This window comes from Melanotaenia boesemani, chromosome 3 (assembly GCF_017639745.1).
Source record: "Melanotaenia boesemani isolate fMelBoe1 chromosome 3, fMelBoe1.pri, whole genome shotgun sequence".
NCBI classification, from domain to species: Eukaryota; Metazoa; Chordata; class Actinopteri; order Atheriniformes; family Melanotaeniidae; genus Melanotaenia; species Melanotaenia boesemani.
In genome coordinates, this window is record NC_055684.1 from 33,164,770 (window position 1) to 33,183,914 (window position 19,145).

General features: G+C 36.6%; 1 protein-coding gene across 2 annotated transcripts in view; it reads right to left on the minus strand.

Moving 5' to 3' along the window:
- The window catches only part of cpne5b (copine Vb), a 141,197-nt gene that overhangs the window by 38,166 nt on the left and 83,886 nt on the right, over window positions 1-19,145 (minus strand). For both annotated transcript variants that reach the window (XM_041981338.1, XM_041981337.1), the window contains one exon: window positions 16,392-16,455. In XM_041981338.1, coding sequence (XP_041837272.1) covers window positions 16,392-16,455 — 64 coding nt within the window. The remainder of the gene's footprint in view (window positions 1-16,391; window positions 16,456-19,145) is intronic.

Sequence of the window (19,145 nt, forward strand, 5' to 3'; positions counted from 1 at the left end):
AAACTAGCTCTGTTTGTCACAGAATCTGTAATGCATCATATGCTTCTGTAAAATTCAGTAAAACCACCAACAAAGATTTGTGTTGTTTTAATGTCTTTAGCATCTTCCTTTTGTGATTAATGTACTTACATTAGGAGCACTTTTAGGTAACAATCAGGTAGCAAAAGATTTAAAGCTCAATCTGTTTAGAAGGAAAACCTAAAAAAAAAATTAAAAAATAAATAAAAAATAAGTTTTAATTGTGCTAGCATGACCATATGCAACTATTTTATAAGCTGAAAACTGTGGTCCTGAAAAAAGTAAATATCATAGAATTACATTTTCATAATGCCCTTTTCCACTGTTCAGAAATTCTCCCCAACCATATAATATCCCAGTTTATAACAACGAGATTCCTAAAATATGAAAAGAATATTTAGCCAACAAACAGCAGTACAACCTCCCAGTCAAATGAATGATTTTGTAAAGTTGTATTAGCCTTCAATGAACAACAATATATAAGTTAACCATTTTTAATGGAAACTAGTACATTTTAAGAATAATGTGTTGTTTGAAGGTGATGTCAAATTAGGAGTCTGCAAACCACGGCTCTTAGGTGCATGTGGCTCCTTCTGCACTGGCTCTAGAAAAATAAATCAGCATGGACAATGCCAACAATGCAGGTTTATTTGATTGATTTGTGCTGAGAAATTAGCAGATAAATTAGCAAACAACAGCTAATTTAACATCGAAAGACATTTCCAGTGCAAACACACAGCATTTGCTGAAAAGTATAAGCTGGAAATGAGTGAAAAAAAGCTATTTAAGAACCTCTATGGAAATCTGAACTGTGCAAGAAGTGGATCAAGTCCCCAAACATAACTACTGCGGCAGGTTTTGTGGCAATTCAGGAGGAGAAGAAAGCCTTTTACACATGAAGAATGCAAAGCATAATTTATTAAAATATCAGAGCATCTATTCTTGGACTTAAAAAACAAACATGAAATTATTCAGAAAATTAGAAATATATCTCTCTGCAAACACTGTCAAGGACAGGACCACTAAAATGACAACAAACATCAACAGCGCTGTTGTTATGAACTCTGATAGTGCACAGGTTTGGCATTTTCTTTTGTCATGAAACATAAAAAGCAATAAAAGTTATATGTTGTGTATATTCTAAGTTATTATTAGGAGTCAAATTTTGTGAGGGATCTCAAACTCAGGTCTTTGAAGGCCACTCATGTGAATCAGACCACCTGATTCATATGAAATTGATCTATTAGCTTGTTGTCAGGTTCTATACAATGAATCAGGGAAACATCTAAAACTTGCAGTGCAGTGGCTTCGAGGTCTGAGGTTTCAGGTCCCTGGTTTTGCAACTCTTAACGATGTTCATTTAGTGGGACAGGTGGTTAAAAATGGCTCTTTTATTATTAAACATTGCAGAACATTGCTTCAAGCTAATATGTATAAAAAGAGATCACAGAAAAAGAAACATTAATATCAACAGTAAATCAAAGACCCACAAGACATGATGTGAGATTAACTTTTACTCCTAACTAATGCTTCCTTCTCCTCCTCAGAAACATTTCCACTCTGTTAATATGCTTGATTTAGCTTGTTCTCTACAAGCTGAAATGCTGTGCTTTTACACTCTAAATATAAATCTCACGCCTGCTGCTTAAGCTCCCTGTGCTTGTTTGATGCAACCCCTCCCTGATCTGTTGGCTTTCTCTCTCTCGTTTAGTGGCAGTGCAGAGATGGGGTCTGACTTATCTCTAGCATTTGAGCTGTAGCTTCTAATCTCTGAAACACAGTGGGTTCATTACAGTACATCCAGATGCTATAACAGTATAGATTGCTGTTGCTGTCAGGGCCCGAGGCCTTACAATGCCCGGCCATGGCACCACTAATGATAGCTTAATGGTTTTATAATGTTGCAGCTTGCACCTCGTGTTTGACTTTGTGCCAAGTAGCAAATCAGTGAGACAATGTCCAAGTGTGTGTCTGTGAGTGGGTGTTCCATACACATATGTCATTTTTCATTTTAGTACCTGCATGCATTTTGTTGCAGTGTCTGTTCTGTGTCTTTATCAGGCACATCCAGACACCAAGCAGCACACACTCACGAACACATCACATTCACTCAATTCCAGTAGCAAGAGAGGAACTTTATCTGTATTCATGCCCACAGCCAGAGGACACGTTCACTACATGACTGGCTTTTTGACACAAGTCCTCCTACACAAACCTTGGTCTCTTACTGTCTAATTCTCTTGAAAACAGTCCTTTAATCCCTAGGGAGACTGTGGGCTCCACACCACTCACTGATAAAGGCAAAAGCAGATGGAAATTCATGTCACCTGAACATGGCAGGCACAAGTTCCCTACTGTACATAGAATTGCTGTGTTTCAGTTTAAGCAACACAACTAACTGAACCTTTCTCACCATGATACTGTCTTTACCTTCAGTTTATCTGTGATCAGAAGGGATAAAGTGAACTCCGAGAAGGTAGACAACGGATCCTCCTGCACACACCCAAGGTGAGCGATAACAAGGGATGACTTCAGTTTACTGGACTTAAAACATTTTGAGTGGGTGCAATGCTAGTTTTAGAGTTTCCATTTTAGACACTGACATTTAATATAACTGAATTCAATTCTGTTTATTCAGATTTATATTCACACAAATCATGTACATATCTTGATATTATAAACAGAAAACAAACAATTTCATTAAAGTCTGATTAAATCCAATTGATTTTACAGCAATTAGAATCCAATTAATTATAATTCAAGCCATGAGCTTCAAAACAACTGGCAGCATTGTATGGACAAAGCAAATTAATTCAGTCCAGTTGCAAAAAATGGTCTGTTTTTTTCAGTTGTTTCATATGAGTACTCTTGGACATACACTGGTCATATGCATGCCTGTAAATACCATATAATTACAGAAGCACAATGTACATATTGCTTTCTGGGCTCTAGTAGGCTAATAAAAAAATTATAAAAAGATAGCTGCCATCTTCAGTACATAGAATAACAAACAGGTTAAGAATAGGTTTATCATCTAAGTGGCCTCCTTGGCTGCACACTGTGGCAGCTCACCTCTCAGTTTTAATTACACTTAAGACACCAACACACAAGAACACAATCCAAACAACTTTTGGGGGGCGTGCCAGAAGGCTGGGGGGAGTGGTAGATGGCACCCTGGTTCCCGGGGTGTGCGGCTAGAACGTTGGGGCCCGTGCCGCGTGACCATAGGGGGGCTCTGGCTGGGGCCTTCCTCTGCTGCCCTTGGGGTGGGTCCTGAGTAGTGTTCGTGGTGAGGTGGCTTGGGTTCGTGCTCCAGGATTGCCGCTGATCGCCCGGGTCTCTGGGCCGCCCTACTCTGCCTCTGTCCTCTGTGGAGGCGTGGTCACATTTGGACGATCACACTCATCTCACACACCACTGATTCCTCATACTCTGCATGCTGACACCGTCACTGAATTGTCCAGTGGGTTTATACATGAGCTACTCTTGTTTTGTATGTGTCTTTGGTACTTTGGTTGTTGTCATGATACATCTTGTTGTTGCTGTAAAAGCTGAAGGAAACTCTCAGTTGTGTTTCTGTACAGGTGTAGCAGTTGGTTGTCTGGTGTTAGGTTGGATTGAAGGGTCGTTGCTTCGATCTACTGTATCTTTGTCTCCTCTTCCTTTTTTCCACTTTCCTTTTTACTTCTCTTTATTGTTCTCTTTTTTTCTTTCCCCTCTGTTCAGGTCCAGCAAGATTACATAAATTCCACAATTCCAAATAAATAAGATAAAACAATATATTTAAAAAACAAAGAAAACAAAAATTAGATTTTTAAGAGGAGCCTTTTACCCATTAAGCTCCTCCTGGCAAAACAAATTTGTTTGGAACAACACAGCAGCCATCATTCTGTTTGCTAAAATGCTGGACAAGACAAGTTTAAAAAAAGGTTTAGGTTTTTTCAGTTATATCAAAAATGTATTTTTAGACTGCTCTGTCTTTGGGGGATCAGATGATTTCTCTAGGAGTGAGCTAAAGCTGAAAAGTAATCGGAAGGGATCCACCAGAATAGATTTTTTCCAGCTAAAACAACTCAAATCTAATTAATATTGATGTATCTTGATAAGGAGATGTGGAAAAGTTGAACCTCAGGCAAAAATGTCTCTGGACGCTGACTTGAATAATAAAAAGATGTTTATTACAAAAGTTCAGACATCAAAACAGATTTCTGCAGAAAAATCTGGAGGTCCCCAAACCAGAACAAAGATCCAAAGACCTGATGTAAAGTTCTGTCTTATATATCGTTTAAACAAAGAAAATTCCTCAGTCCTGTATCCTCCAATCGTAGAGTTTGTATATAGGATGTTCGTGTGCGTAGAAGACATGTTCGTGTGTGAATCCAGTCTGTAGGACAGAGAACCTTATATGGTGAATCTTGAGTGTGTATCATAAAAATGCTATGCTTAGATCTCTCAATATCATAGTGGTTTGAATGATAGTTATATTATAGATATTTACAACTTTACTTCTGCTTCAAGACATTTACTGGGTAACATATGTAACATGGTCCAAATCGCCACATGGTGTTGCAAAGTGAACTGTAAACACACCATGAATAGTTTTTCCAAAGAACATTAGAAAACTGAGAATCAGTTTGCACTTATTTCTTCTGATACAAAAGTGGAGTAAATATTCACAATACAGTTCAAACTATAGTGATTTGCATTGTTTGGAAAGGTTTGAGTTAGTTTTTTTTTTTTTTTTATGTGAGCAAATTTAACCGTCTGGTGGCCATGCTCTGAATAGCTGTCTAGCTTTATTTTACATTTCAGGAATGCTTCTGATTCTCCAAACTAATATCATTCTGACTGCTACCTACTGCTGCTAAGTTTATACAATCCCACTTAAAAATGGAGAGAATAGAAGTACAAACAGTTTGTATCAGCTAATTCAGAGATATGATGTGGATAATCAAGTTACTCCCAGAAATCTTAATCTTAATTTAAATTTAACAAGTGCATAACATCACGGTTATTACCCCATTTTTTTATATAAATTGCCTGAAGTGAAATGATTTGTCTGCCTTACAACTACCACCAGTCATGTCATATTCATGAAAGCATGTTTGTTCCATCTACTTTAAAGAAATTGAACTTAACCGTGAATACTTACAGAATCTTTGTTGAGGCTTCATGCCGCTCCTTAGACCCAAGTCAGATGTCTGATAGTCGTTTAGCACTAAAATCATCAACTTCACTCAAGCTCCCATTGTTTGGCACAGCAGGAATAACGTGGACTTTTGGTGATTTGCTGATCCAGTTTATCTCATGTTGTGGTTTTTGAACAAGCAGAATGTGGCAGTGTTGCTGCTCGGAGTCAGGACACACTATACAGCCTCTGTGGGGCTGGTAGGGACATAAAAGCATTTATGATGATGGAATGTGTTGGGGATATTAAATATGCATCTGCTCCTGCCTCATTAAGGTTCTAAGGCACGCATACACATCCTCACAAAACTCTGTGATCATCAGCTGTTTGCTAATATAGAGAGAATCAGAGTATCAATATTTAAAGGCAAGGTAGAGCTATCCTCCCTTCCTCCCCAGGGGAGGAGTTAGAGGAGTGTGTGTGTGTGTGTGTGCGTGTGTGTGTGTCTGTGTGTTTCTGTGTGTGTGTGTCAGCAGAAAGAATTATAGTTAAACTAATTAAGTGAGAGATACACAGAGAAGACAGAATTAGAGAGAACCTGTATTTTGTGTCTCTGGGGATTTAAGATTGAAAATATAGCAAAGACAGGGTGAGGAAAGGGGAAAAAGTAATGAATCAATTAACAGCCATATTGATCAAGTTGGGAGGAGAAGGTGGGGAGAAGCTAGTTAAGGTGCACTTTACCGAATAGACAATGATAAATGATATCCCACTGATTGTATGGTTTCTCTGCGTGCAGTGGATACATGAGAGCTCAGGGTAGGGATGGGCGATACCAACATTTTTTCTGACAGTCCCTACTCTGGGACCTACCAATATCTATACTTCTTGGCCCTTAAAGGAAAATCGGGATTTTACAGAGCGCAATAATATCTTTTCTGCAAGTGCAGTGAACATAAGTACTTACAAGAAATGTAAGTAAAATAATAAATTATAGTCATGAGTAAATTAAACAAAAATAAGATAAATAAATCTTTTTAAAATGATCAAATAATTAAAGTACAGATTAATATAAGATTATTCAAATTTATTAAACAGGAAATAAAATATATATGTAATAGTATGATTATAATAATTAAACCTGCATTAAACCAGGAAAATGTCAAAACAAAAGCCCACCATCACTAACAGTAAATGGTCTGTACTTATATAGTGCTTTTATCCAGTAGCAGCTGCATCATCATTAAGACATCTTATAGGCTACCATAAACATGTGACACAGAAAGAATACACTGTGGCTGGGCGTCACATGCAATTTTATTGCCTAAAACAGTGATCCCGTTCCCTGGTCCTCAAGGCCCACCATCCTGCAGGTCTTAGATGTCCCCCTGCTGCAACAAATCTGATTTAAATTAAATGCTTCGCTGACAAGTTCTGCTTAAGTCTGCTAATGAGACATTAATTTAAGTCAGGTGTGTTGAAGCAGGTAAACATCGAATGTCTGCAGGACAATAGGCCTTCGGGGACCGGAGTTGAGGATTCCTGGCATCAGCAGAGCAGTATCCGGAATAGAATCCAATATGTTGACTGGCTGATTTTGAAGAATTGACTCCAGAGTATCGATCTGCCCATCCCTAGCTCAGAGCCAACACAAACAATCTACACTGCCTAACAACCTGTATGTGGATATTAATTACGTCAAGAGGAATTTTCTCATTGGAATCAGTTTCCTCTTGTTTTTTTTGTTTTTTTTGTTGTTGTTGTTTTTTCTGTTTCTGTTTCGTCTTCTTTTTTTTTTTTTTTTTTTTGGTGTGCCCCAAGATGTTTGTCTTGTTTTTTCTCAGTTTCTTTTAGTACTTATGTATACAACTGCCAAAAGGTGAAAAAGAGTAAAATACTGCAATTTCTGTCTAATTGGCCCATACACTGCTGTTACAAGCCAGTTTTATTTTCTGTATTTAATATTTTCTCTTACTTGTTATCAGCCCATGCTGGGAGGAAACCTGCCCCAGTTTGTTTTATCAAATGTAGTGAATACTGCCATTCAAATGTATTGAGCAATATGAAGGGAAATTTAGAGGCATCAAAGCAAACTACAAAAGGAAATAGAAACACGGGATGTGAAGCAACGAGACGAGCATCTGCTGTTTGAACTCAGCATCAGTACTGCTCAAGAAGAGAATGTTTCATTTTCAGCATCGTTTTGTATATTTTCTGATGTCAAAAGACCACAATCACTTTTGCAAAGAACTAAGAGACCTATAAGAAGAAACAATCCTGTAGGTTTTGAAGTCATTCCATAAGAGCTGTCACTCATGCACACAACAAAAATGAGTGTAGTCTTCTTCAGGAAACATCCTCACAGAATCTTCCAACTCAAACTTACAAACACAAGTTATCCAGTTAAAGCTAAATGCAATCTGGGTTTTATCTCCTTGTTCCTACATGATGAAGGAGTCTGGACAACATCTAGAATATATAGAAATGCTTTGGACAAAGTTATCCAGCATGGCTCCCACTTCATACTAGAAATAGTTTCCATATAAACCAGTGTTGAATTGATTTACTCCAACAGACCCGAAGGCTCAGAAAATGCAGTCAGTGATGAGATAAATTTTTAAATGCAAGTACAACCAAATCTGAACACACCACACCACCAGCACAAAATACAATCAGATGAGACAAATTTTCTAAAAATGTGGATCTGTGTTTAAAGTAATCTGCTCAGGACCCCCAAAGCATGTTGTATTTGCATGAAGCCATAACCACCCCCACAAATTGGTGCTTAGAGTCTGTTTTGAGAGTGTTAACCGGTAGTACTTATCGAATTAATGTAACCCAAGATTTTGATTTTCATAGCACAAAAAACTTTTAATAACCAGCACACTGAGTAGGAGAAATCTGTCAAACACAAACTAATAGCTTCACTGCACGGCTCATAAACTTGATCAAATAGCAGAACAATTCTTTCATGTCAGCTCTCTTTAGATTTTAGCCATATGGTTTAGATTTATCTGAGACAATCCTTTGTGGAAAGTCATTCATCTAAAATGATCAGAAATAGTGAGTTTAGAGTCATAAGATGGAATATTTGCTGCAATATGTTAGTTTGTTTGTTAGTTTAGTTGAAAACTACAATTTGTGCCAGACAGCTATTGATACTTGAGAATAATGAGAAAAAGAAGAAAGATGAATGCTAATGATTGTAAGAAATGACAGGAAACCACTTGGTTATAGAGATGAAATTGTAATAAAGAAATTAATTTGTTAAACAAAAATAGGAGCTGCCCTCCTCTGTTTAATTTAAAGTATGTATTACCGGGGGGGTGGGGGGTGGCGTTTGTGTTTGATGTTTTTTCCCCACGTTTGCAAGCTTATTCAAGCTTTTACCAGTCACATTCTGTGTTGGCACAATGAAGCCAGAAAAGGATGATTCTTATGCACACAAGGCATCCTCTCAGCTGCTAGCTACAAGGCTATTTTAGCTGCTATTGCTAACCAAGGTGAAAAGCTTGCAAAACTCCCCTAGATTTGTTGACGAGTTGAAGAAGTCTATGGAAGTCTATGGAGGGCCGTTCTGACACCATAGAAGTCTGCCTCGCTAGTATTCAGAAGGACTACAATGAAATTGAGCAGCACATGTATGATATGGACAAGGCCCTCTTAACCACCAGCTGCTGCATCTCTGCTTTGGAGGCAACCTGCAGTGAGCTAGGAGACGACTAACCAACTTCTTAAAGATGAAATCCAGATATTTTGCAGTTTTCTAGGTAACACGCCCCTTATGGCTGTCTTATTGCCTGCTCTTTTTTTTTTCTTTTCCTCTCTTCCTCCAATAATGTTGATTAATTGCATTGTTACACACAAAATGTTTGTTACCTTTAAAAGAATGCCTACTGCTATATGAAGACAATGCAGTAAATCATTGGTCTGTAACCTGCGGCTCCGGAGCAGCAAGTGACTCTCTGGACCTTCTACAATGGCTCTTAATACATGGCTAAACATGCTAAAGAACTAACTAATGTTTTTAAATATAGATTTATTAAGAAATGTAGGGTTTTTAGCAATTTTTCAGTTTTTTTCATGGAAGAATTGCATTGAATTTCCATACATACGTATACATATACGTATACACATAATTTTCCACAAATATCTACATCCCATAGAAGGAAGTACCAACTTCCACTTTTCATATTAGGGAGGCTTCTCTATTAAATTGAGGGTTCACCTTATTCTGTTTAAAGTCATTCATTGTCTACATTTGTTAAAGTCTAAACTGAACAAATTATTTCCCTCAGAATTACTTTTATGTGATAAATGTAAACAAAGTTTTTCTGGTTCTGCCGCAAGCTCAGGATGTTCTAGTACTTGGTTTCTTTGCATCAGCATAACAGACAGTTATCTCCAGATATCCACCTTGTTATTCTTGGTGCTTCTCCACACACTGGCTCTTCCTTTAGCTCTTTGCAGACTTTTGTGTTTTTGATGGTGTTTGCTAAAAGGCTTATCTTGAGAGAGTGGAAATCACACTTTTTCTTTTGGTCTAAATAACTTGAAACCACACCACAAGGGTACGGCTGGTCAATAGTCCCTCCCTTTTTCTTGTTTTCTTCCTTTGGTTCTTGTTGGACTGTGTTCAATTTCCTTTCACCCTTTTGTGTTTTAGGTATTGGATGTTTTTTTTCTCTAGGGGGCATGGGGAAAATGGGGGAGGGGCTGAGATGGGTTAAGGGGAAATGTAAAAGTTATGAAGTAACTGTTAGATACACACATTTACAAGAACACTTTCAGACATGCAGACACAGACACATACAGATACTCATTTAAATAAAAATAAAAGCAACTTACACATCTCTCTCACAACGGGGGGGGGGGGGGGGGGGGGGGGGGGGGGGGCGTCGGGTAGACAAAAAAGCAGAGGGAACCAGACAGAAGGACGGACGGACAGATGGGACAAAAGGAGAGAGGGAAGCGAAGGAAAATGGAGGGAAGAGGGAAAAAGAAAGATGGGAGAAAAGAAGGTAAGAGGGAAAAGGGGGAAGAAAAGAAAGCATATTTCTGATAACTGAATCACGTCCACAATCAAATTTGTAAGCTGGAACATATGTGGAATCAGGATTCTGGCAAAACAGCTAAAAGTTATTAATCATCTGCTCATAATACATGCTGACATTTGCCTGCTGCAAGAAAGTCATTTAACCGACACAAGAAGCACCATCTGAAATCTAAAAATTTTCCTCATGTTTTTACTGCAAATCATAATTCACAACAAAGCAGAGACACAATTCTATTTAATAACAAAGTTAAATTCAACCATAATAACTTAATTTCAGGTCCAGAAGGACAATATATCATAATCAACATATGTATTGGCAACAACCCTCTCAAACAGCCAATCTTTATGGTCCAAATATTAATGATCCTTCTTTCTTTCAAGGTTTTTTTCCATTCTAAAAAAAATCTACCTAGCTCACACTTAATCATAAGAGACGTCAGCACTACACTTAATCCAATAACTGATAAATCAAACATTACAGGAAATATGAGAATACATAAATCCACTACAGTTTAAAACAGTATTCGGAGGATTGTGGTTTAGGTGACAGCATGAGGTTGCAACACCCTACTGACAGAGAAAACACACATTTCCCAAAGGTTCATTCAAGAGTGTAGAATTATGTAGCGATGGTTTGGACATCTGAGACAGCTGAGAGTTAAGGCGGATTTATTCCGGCATCTGCGTAACCACTGTAGGCATCATGTAGGTCCACAGAGGTTCGACGCGCACCTCTCCCAGACCTGATGTGCACCCCTGCTACGCAGACGGTTACGCGGATATACTCCCTTGTGATTGGTCAGTTTGGGATCAAGTGTTGCCGGATATCTGGATCTTCTTGGTGAATTTGTGTGGTAACCACTGTTTTTAAAAACAACAAACCGGTGGATCAAGTTGATGAGAGGCTGATCGAATTATTTCTCTGTTTTTTTCCACAAGCTAATAGAGATGCTGAACCATACTGGACACCATTGTTGTTTTAAAACAGAAAATACCTACTGAAATGATCCATCAAAAGAATTCCGACCTGGTGAGTTTACTGGTCAATACCACCCCTGCAGCCACCTTCAGATTAGGAGGAGAAATTGCAACACAACACCAAAACGATGCACACTCCCTACGCACGAGTGCGAGAGCAAACTCATCAGCTTCAGCTACACCAAAGACCAGATCTTAATGTTGGCCACTGAATAAAATATTTAGTATTATAAACTTCTGTTTATTCAGATTTTCTATCCACTTAATTAAATGATTTTGCAAAGAAAATCAATCATAAGTACAATGAAACAGGGGCTCTGCAGACATACTTTATGTCCATACCAATGTCAAAACCAAACCTATGCCCTTGGGTTCATTACACGTACCCCAGAATTGATTATTTCCTCTTTAGCATTAGGTCTTCTACATCAGATTAATGCACCTATTGCACAAATAACACCATTTTATATGTGTGCTTTCTGTCACTGTACACTGGTTAGACAATTTTGGACACTAGTCATAAATCACATATCACATATATTAGGCTGCCGCATCCTCTATCCCCACAACTCTGCATCTTAGAAGACATGTCATCCATAAAATACACAATCACAACAATACTACATTGTTCACAGCCCTGAACAGTCCTTCTAAACCGGAGAGCAAGAAATCAGTTGAACCCTCTGGAAGAACCTACTAGATCAAATCTCTTTTGAAGAAATGCCTGCCTCAATAAATCATAGAAAACCCTGTTTCAACAGAAACAAATTCAAAGTCCTGATAATCCCAATCCACGGCATCCTTTTTGTTTCTGTTTTTTTTGCTTCATGTTTGTTTTCTTTTCTTGTTTTCCTTTTTCCTCTCTTTCTTCTTTCTCCCCCCCTCCTTCTCTAGGTTATGTCATCACACACACACACACACAAAGGACAGCACATTTTCATGATGAATGTGAAACAATATTAAAAGAAAAATCTGCAACTGTGAAAAATACATTAATATTATTATTTTAAAAGGAAAAATAGATTGATTTAACATAAAAGATAGAATATACGTTACATAGAAATACACAATAATATTATTATTATTGTATTGTTATAAATATGATATTGTTAACCCTACTAGTGTGATAATGTTCTGTGTATAATACAATAATACAATTAGACTAAGATACATTGTAGGATTACTGCAGTTATTCATTGTGGCCTTTTCCAGTTGCTTTTTTCTGAGATTTTTAGGGAAAAAAATGTTTTACATGCACTTATCCCCGCAACTGCAGGAGGTTGCCTTGGTAATCTGTGCTGCGTTCTGTGACTGGCTGATGGCTGGCTGATAAAGATCCAAATAGACTTCTAGGAAGTGGAGAAGAATTGGTGGAGAAGATCCCGCTGGCTATGTCAGTGAGAGTAATAACAAATGAAGAACTCTATTTAATATACTGGTAACATTCAAAGTGGGTGAAATCTCTCACTTAGAAATACTTAATTTGAGGTTTGTCAGTTTAACCCACATCCTGCTCAATTTGCTGCATCACACATTGTTTCTTACCAAAAATGAAAGGATACATGAAAGCTAGCGTGGCAATCAAGACACCCTGTGGGACCATTTATGTTTTTGCAAAGCCAAGTCTGTGAATTCAGTGCTACCGCCTCAGATTTTAGGGGTTTCTCAACTGTCAAGCTGCTTAAAGTAAACCTATCTAGATACATGGACTTTTGATGCAACTTTGTAGACAAATCAAACATGCATCTTGTAAAATGTTAACTGTAGTGTTCATGACTTAACTCATATTCTCTACTCACTGTTACAAGAATAAACCAGCAAACTGAAATCAATAACATTTAAACACCACAGTGTCTAAATAACTGCAGCAGTTGTATTTGTTACTAAGTAGATTATTTCATTGACTTGTATAACACCAGTGTTTGGTCCCAGGAGAAGATTATTATTCTCAGTTTTAAACATCTTAGAAGTTTAACACTTTTTAATGCACTGTCAGACAAGATATGGTGGCACTTTACATTTGGGAAGCTGTTTGATGATGTTTCATCATCCAAAATGTTCTGCATTTCCTTACTTTTTGTTGTATGTGATCAAAAAGAAGAAAAAAGATAATTATGATAGTACTTACACACCACCTACTCCCTTCTCCTGAGACAACATAATGCTTAGAAGCTGGTGAATTATGTGAGCTAAAATTGTGTTGACCTCTTTAACCCTAACAGACCCTCTTTCTGTGTTATTGTAAATCTGGGTCACAGATTTTATTTTAAACTCCATTCACAGAAAAAACGCTGTTTTTAAATACCAAATGTCTGAATAACAAAGGAAAGTTAAATTATTAACAAGATATCTTATATAACTAAATTAACAGAGGATCAAATAGTTTCAGAAAAGTGTTAAAAAAAAAAGAAAATAATGGAATATATTTTTTTTTTAACCAGAAGAGGATATTAATAATTGGTCTCACTTAAATGTTGGAGCTGAAATGAGCTCAGTTTGGAAAGCTTTTGCTTTGCTCCGATTCTTGAGTAATAAGTAAAGTAAACACAGAACCATGAATGTCCAACTCAGTTTTTACTGTAAATTATTTATCAGTTAAAGCTCTAGTAAATGGTTTGGGTAAGAGGTGTATTAGTTGTTTCACATGTTTTAATAATTATTTTTAATACAACATTGTCGAGCTCTCCATATATTGCTAGTTGTCTGCTAATAACTAGTTTTGTGTTTTTGTCCACGTCTACAAACTTGTTACCATGACAATAAATGTGCAGCTGTAAAGTTAGTGTTATAGCTGCTGTGCTAATAAGACATATATGTGTAAATCTGAGCAACAAACTATCCTACATGGAGCTCTGTCATGGATTCTAATCACATACATTTGAAATCCTACAAAATCAAAACCACAAGACTCCATGTTGTCAGGCACCAAACGATTTGTTTGTGGATGTTATGACCGTCAGCAATGACAGCTTCCTTGGATACTATCAGTGATGCTCATAGTTTTGATCTCTATCAAAATTAGAGAGGATTTCTTCATTAAAAACAGGCAAAGACTTTTCTGGCTCCCACAAAGGTTTGATTTTACCAACTGGCTTCACTCTGTTGAATGATGGTTGAAAATAGCAGCTAACAGATGGAAACGAGTGTTTTCCCTTTTCCAGTTTCCAACAAGTACTTCCCAAATGGCTCAGTGTAACAAGCCTTTTACAGTCATGGATCGTTGGCCTTGAAACTGACTAATTGTTTTGTTACTGATTTATGCATCTTTAACACATCACAAACATAGCTTGGAATCACTCCCTATGAATGATGGACAGAAAATCTTTAGCACTAAACTTATTATTCACACTTTGTGACCTTGTGCTGATTTTGTTCTTGCAATGTTCTTAGTCTTACAATGCACAATGGTTTGCATGTGATTTCTTCTGAATGTATGGCTGCAAACTGACCACATAGTCAATGAGATCATTTAAAAACAAACTGAAATTATTTTAAATGCTTACAACCGAGTCCCGAGTTTATAACTACAAACCGTTTTTTTTTTTTTTTTTTTTTTAACAATAACAAGTGTTACCTTACCGGGAGGAGGTCAGGATGGTTGCATACAGTACCAGTATATACAGTATATATATACCATATATCTAATGGGTATGTGCATCCAAACTTTTGATTAAACATAATTATCTAGCTTTAACAGTGTCAACTTCATTAGTAGATGATTGCAATAACTTAATTTCACTTAAAATAGTAATAGTGGCATCATTTGTCCTTGAACTTATGAGTACTTTGCTACCAACTAGTCTGGAAATGAAGCCAGTTAAAAATCAGTCCACCACACCCATCTTTAATTATAACACTCTAACAAACAATAATAAACCATTCTTCTTTCAGGTTTATTTAAAATTTCACATTTTGCAGAAGTGACCATAAAGGCAGCAAAAGAAAAATGTGATATGACCCTAATGTGTTTTTTTTTTTACAAGTGTATCAAAGAGAGAATGAAACTGTGTTTGTGTGTTTGGTACCACAGGCTTCTGTGGACAAGATCAGGCAGCTTGGCCTCACACAATCCTCAGCCAAGCTTTATAGCTAAAAGCTGGTACACACCAGGTTTGAAATAATCCTTTATTGACTCATCTTCTTTTCTTTGTACTTTTTGTTTGACTTTTTCATCAGTACTTTTTTAGACAAGCTCAAGCACAGAAATGTGTATTCCTCTCCTTATCAATTCTTATTTGTACTCTTGATTCCATTGTACCATTTTTCTCTTTTGTTTTCCTTTTTGTCTTAACAACATTTACTCAATAACTTCTCTTATATCTGCATGCTAGGAGCACAAAGTAGCTTTGGTAAGTATGCACCAGTAAGCTGGTTGTGGGGGCATTCAGAACTAACCCCATTATGTTCTTCTGTCATTTTATTACACTGAAGAACAGCTGCCCAGTCTGTTCTGTAAGGACTGTAAATGTGTCACTGTGTCTGGTGTAACAGGTAAATGTGTGCATGCACAGAAGAACTACACTGAATAGTTGCTTATTGGATCTTTAGAAAACAATCAGTGACTGATTTAGTCATTCAGTGATGTTTGTTAGTTAAAGCAAAATTTGCTGCACATCTTTAATTGTGTGAAAATAAAACCAAAATCTTTGGCAAAAGAAGGATTTGACAGATTTCTGTGTATCACATTTTACAGATTTTACACATATGTGAATTGCTGGAAGACTATGTTTACTAACATCATAAACAAATAGTAGATATCAGTATTTGGAGCTTCATTTTAGTCAAATTGAGCCAAAATAATCAGTTGCATTACCATTATACAGACACACAAAATTGTTAAGTTATGCATATAAACTCAGTAAAGCAATTATTTAAACAGTTAAATATCCTATAAAAGACTAAGAAACTAACCTTTTGCATAAGCAGGCAAATGCTTGACTCAAATTAATTAATGTTTTAATAGAAATGTATTTTTAAAGGAGCCAAAGGAATTTAAACATATGCTTTCAAGTCTATGATGGGCTTGTTATCTTATTTAAAAGCGGACCAAAGGAATTTCTCTCGCCTACAGTTGCTTGACTGTATTTCATTGACCCTTTCAAGCTCCCTCTCTCCACAGTTCCTTTTATGTGTGAAGTCAGTTTAACCATCCCAACAGATGTTTGCCTGCTAACGTGTATTTGCCACAAGAGATTGTTATGGCTTACTCACTCGACAATTGCTTAGCTCCTCTGCAGACAGGATGATAGTGCCACATTTCTTCCCAGGAATCCCCCTGTGGAAGAGAAAGAAACAACAATAAAAACTTGAAAGAATCCAAATGCATATTAACAATTATTGAGAATTAAGAGAAATGTGTGTTATGTCTCCAAAAGTACAATAAAGCTTCAGAGGCTGCATAAAACTAAAAGGTTTAAACATTGTTTTAGGCCAGCTATGTTTTAAAGGTAATTAATCATCATGTGAGTTTAGGTTGGTGTTTACCTTAATGGATTTAGCTTTGATTGGTTTATCTTAGATTTGGCACATGACCGCAGCTCGTACAATATTCTCAGGGTCTCACATGAAGAAAGTTGCAGTAGAATGAGGTAATTTTTTTCTTAGAAAAATATTTTGTAGAAAACAATATAGACAAAAACAGTTTTATTTAAATATTGTTTAATTTTCTGATTGCATTATTAGGATTTTATGCATTTCCTGAAGAATCTAATTAATCATGAATATTTGCATTGCCAAACAACTTTTAAATGACTTATCTAGTTGTAATGCAAAACTTTTTAGCTGTAGTTATTTTCATGTTATGGTGGGGGGTGAAAATTGAAGTGCCTTTTTGAGAGTGAAATAAGTGTGTCAGTATCTTCAAATCTTTACCCTCAATCCTTTCCTGTGGTATCATGAAAAGCATATTCACACTATCTGCTCATTCACATATCTTAATACATTTTGATCAAATCTCAGTATCAAAAGAAAAAGAAGATGTCAAGATTGGAAAATCAGAAACATCATCAAAAGCTGGCATTGGTCTTTGAAGCCCCCACAATGTTTCTCTCTCGCTGAACTCCATGTGCTACTTTTGGTTTTCTATTCTCTCCTTACATTCTCTTCAATTATAACACTGGAAACATATTTTCTTGCATGTCTTGATAATGTGAGTGTGTTTAGTATTCCTGTGTTCAAACTGCTGAGAAATGAGACCAAATCCCCTCAGCCCTGCAGTTCGCTCAGGATGACAAGTGGAATTGAATTGTAATACCTTGGAAAATAGTATTCATGTATTTGGAGATAAAAGGTGTGGGGAAAAAAATCTAAATTATGGAAATCTGTTCCAATAAATCTGCACCATAGTGACAGCAATGTATGACTCAAAACTATAAATTAAAATTTCAATATCTAACTAAATTCTGTTCTTGTAAATATATATATTTGATAGGTTCAGTTGTAAATGGAAAGAGAGACATTATTGAGTGAGAAGTTAATTCTCCACTCAGTTTCCACTGGTAGGTGAAATAGTCAGTGTGAAAGTGTAATTTGAAAGATTTTGTTTTATGAGCAATACCAATAAGAGAAACTGACACTTTTTCTGACAAAATAATGGCTAAGATGGAAAGTCACAAAGTCTTCCCACCCTTATTTCTCTCACACACTGCACATCACCTGTCTGAGTAACAACAACACTACGCATGTACAAACAACCCAATTATATGTTCTCTTGATAGCTGCCCTCTGTAACTGACTGCAGAGTAGAAGCTGAGATGTATGCCTACACAGACAATTCTGCTTTTGCAGGGCTGTACTCTCAATTTTTGACTTTAAAAAAGATGTTAGGTTTGACGTGAAGCACTTTAAAAATAATAGCAGCCAGTACAAGGATCTGAAATGTCCCTAAATATACCAAGTTGCTGGTTGAAAAGAGCAGAATCATGACATGCTCTGCTCCAAGTGATGGCAACATTACATATAAGCATTCTAAGCTTCTAAGCTGAACTAAGCTTGATCCTCAGATGGAGTGGTTACCTTTATACCACCCAGCTGTGCTTTGAATAAAATGATCCTCTTTGTATGAAGTGGTTTAAAGTGCCATGCACATCAGTCTAGTCACGATTTAATGCTAAGAAAACCCTTAATTTGTTTTGAATAACGATCAGAGTGATAAAAACATGCTGTATTTCAAGCTACCACACATTATCTTAGTAAGAAATGTTCTGCAGGTAACTTGAGGCACTGATATATTAACAACAGATTAAAAGTGGCTGCAAGTCACTTCTTATTTCAGTACATGGAATACCCTAAAGTGGAATGTTCCTAAATGTCAGCTGAATGCTGCTTAGGAAGGGGAATACGCCACAAGTATATCTGAAGTTTAGCATTTAGCATTACTTTAGTTTGATTACCAATATTTAATACATTTTAGAATCTCAAATATTTCTTTTAAAGTTACACAACATTTCTTCTGTTTGATTTTTTTCCCTTTTTTTTCCCCTCTTACATTTGATTCTGGCAATTAAATGAGCTTCAAGGTTTTGCTTGGGCAACCAAAAGTGAGTTTGGGTAAATATTAAAAACATCAGTGATTAGCTTGATGTAGGATGTGTACCAATTACCAGTTAAATACTATTTAATTAAAAGAAAAGCACAAATACAGAGAGGTATTCCAAAGGAGACATATTAAATGGTCAAAAGGAACAGCAATGATTTTGCTCTTTCCACAAGCAACTACACATTTAAATTCCAGCTACAATTTCCAGTTTCCACAAAAAAAAAGAAAAAAAGAAAAAAAAAATGACACTTTTCCCTTAATGGTTTTAGGTTTTGCACATAACATGCCGGGGTCAAGAGCCTGGATGGAGTGTTCTCCAGCTGTGTGAGAAAGTGCTGTTAGCACTGCTGTCAGGTTTGAGTGTTTTAAGAGGTAGATGGAGACCTTTGATCCACACAGTGAAAGACTTCAATCGATTGTGGGGAAAA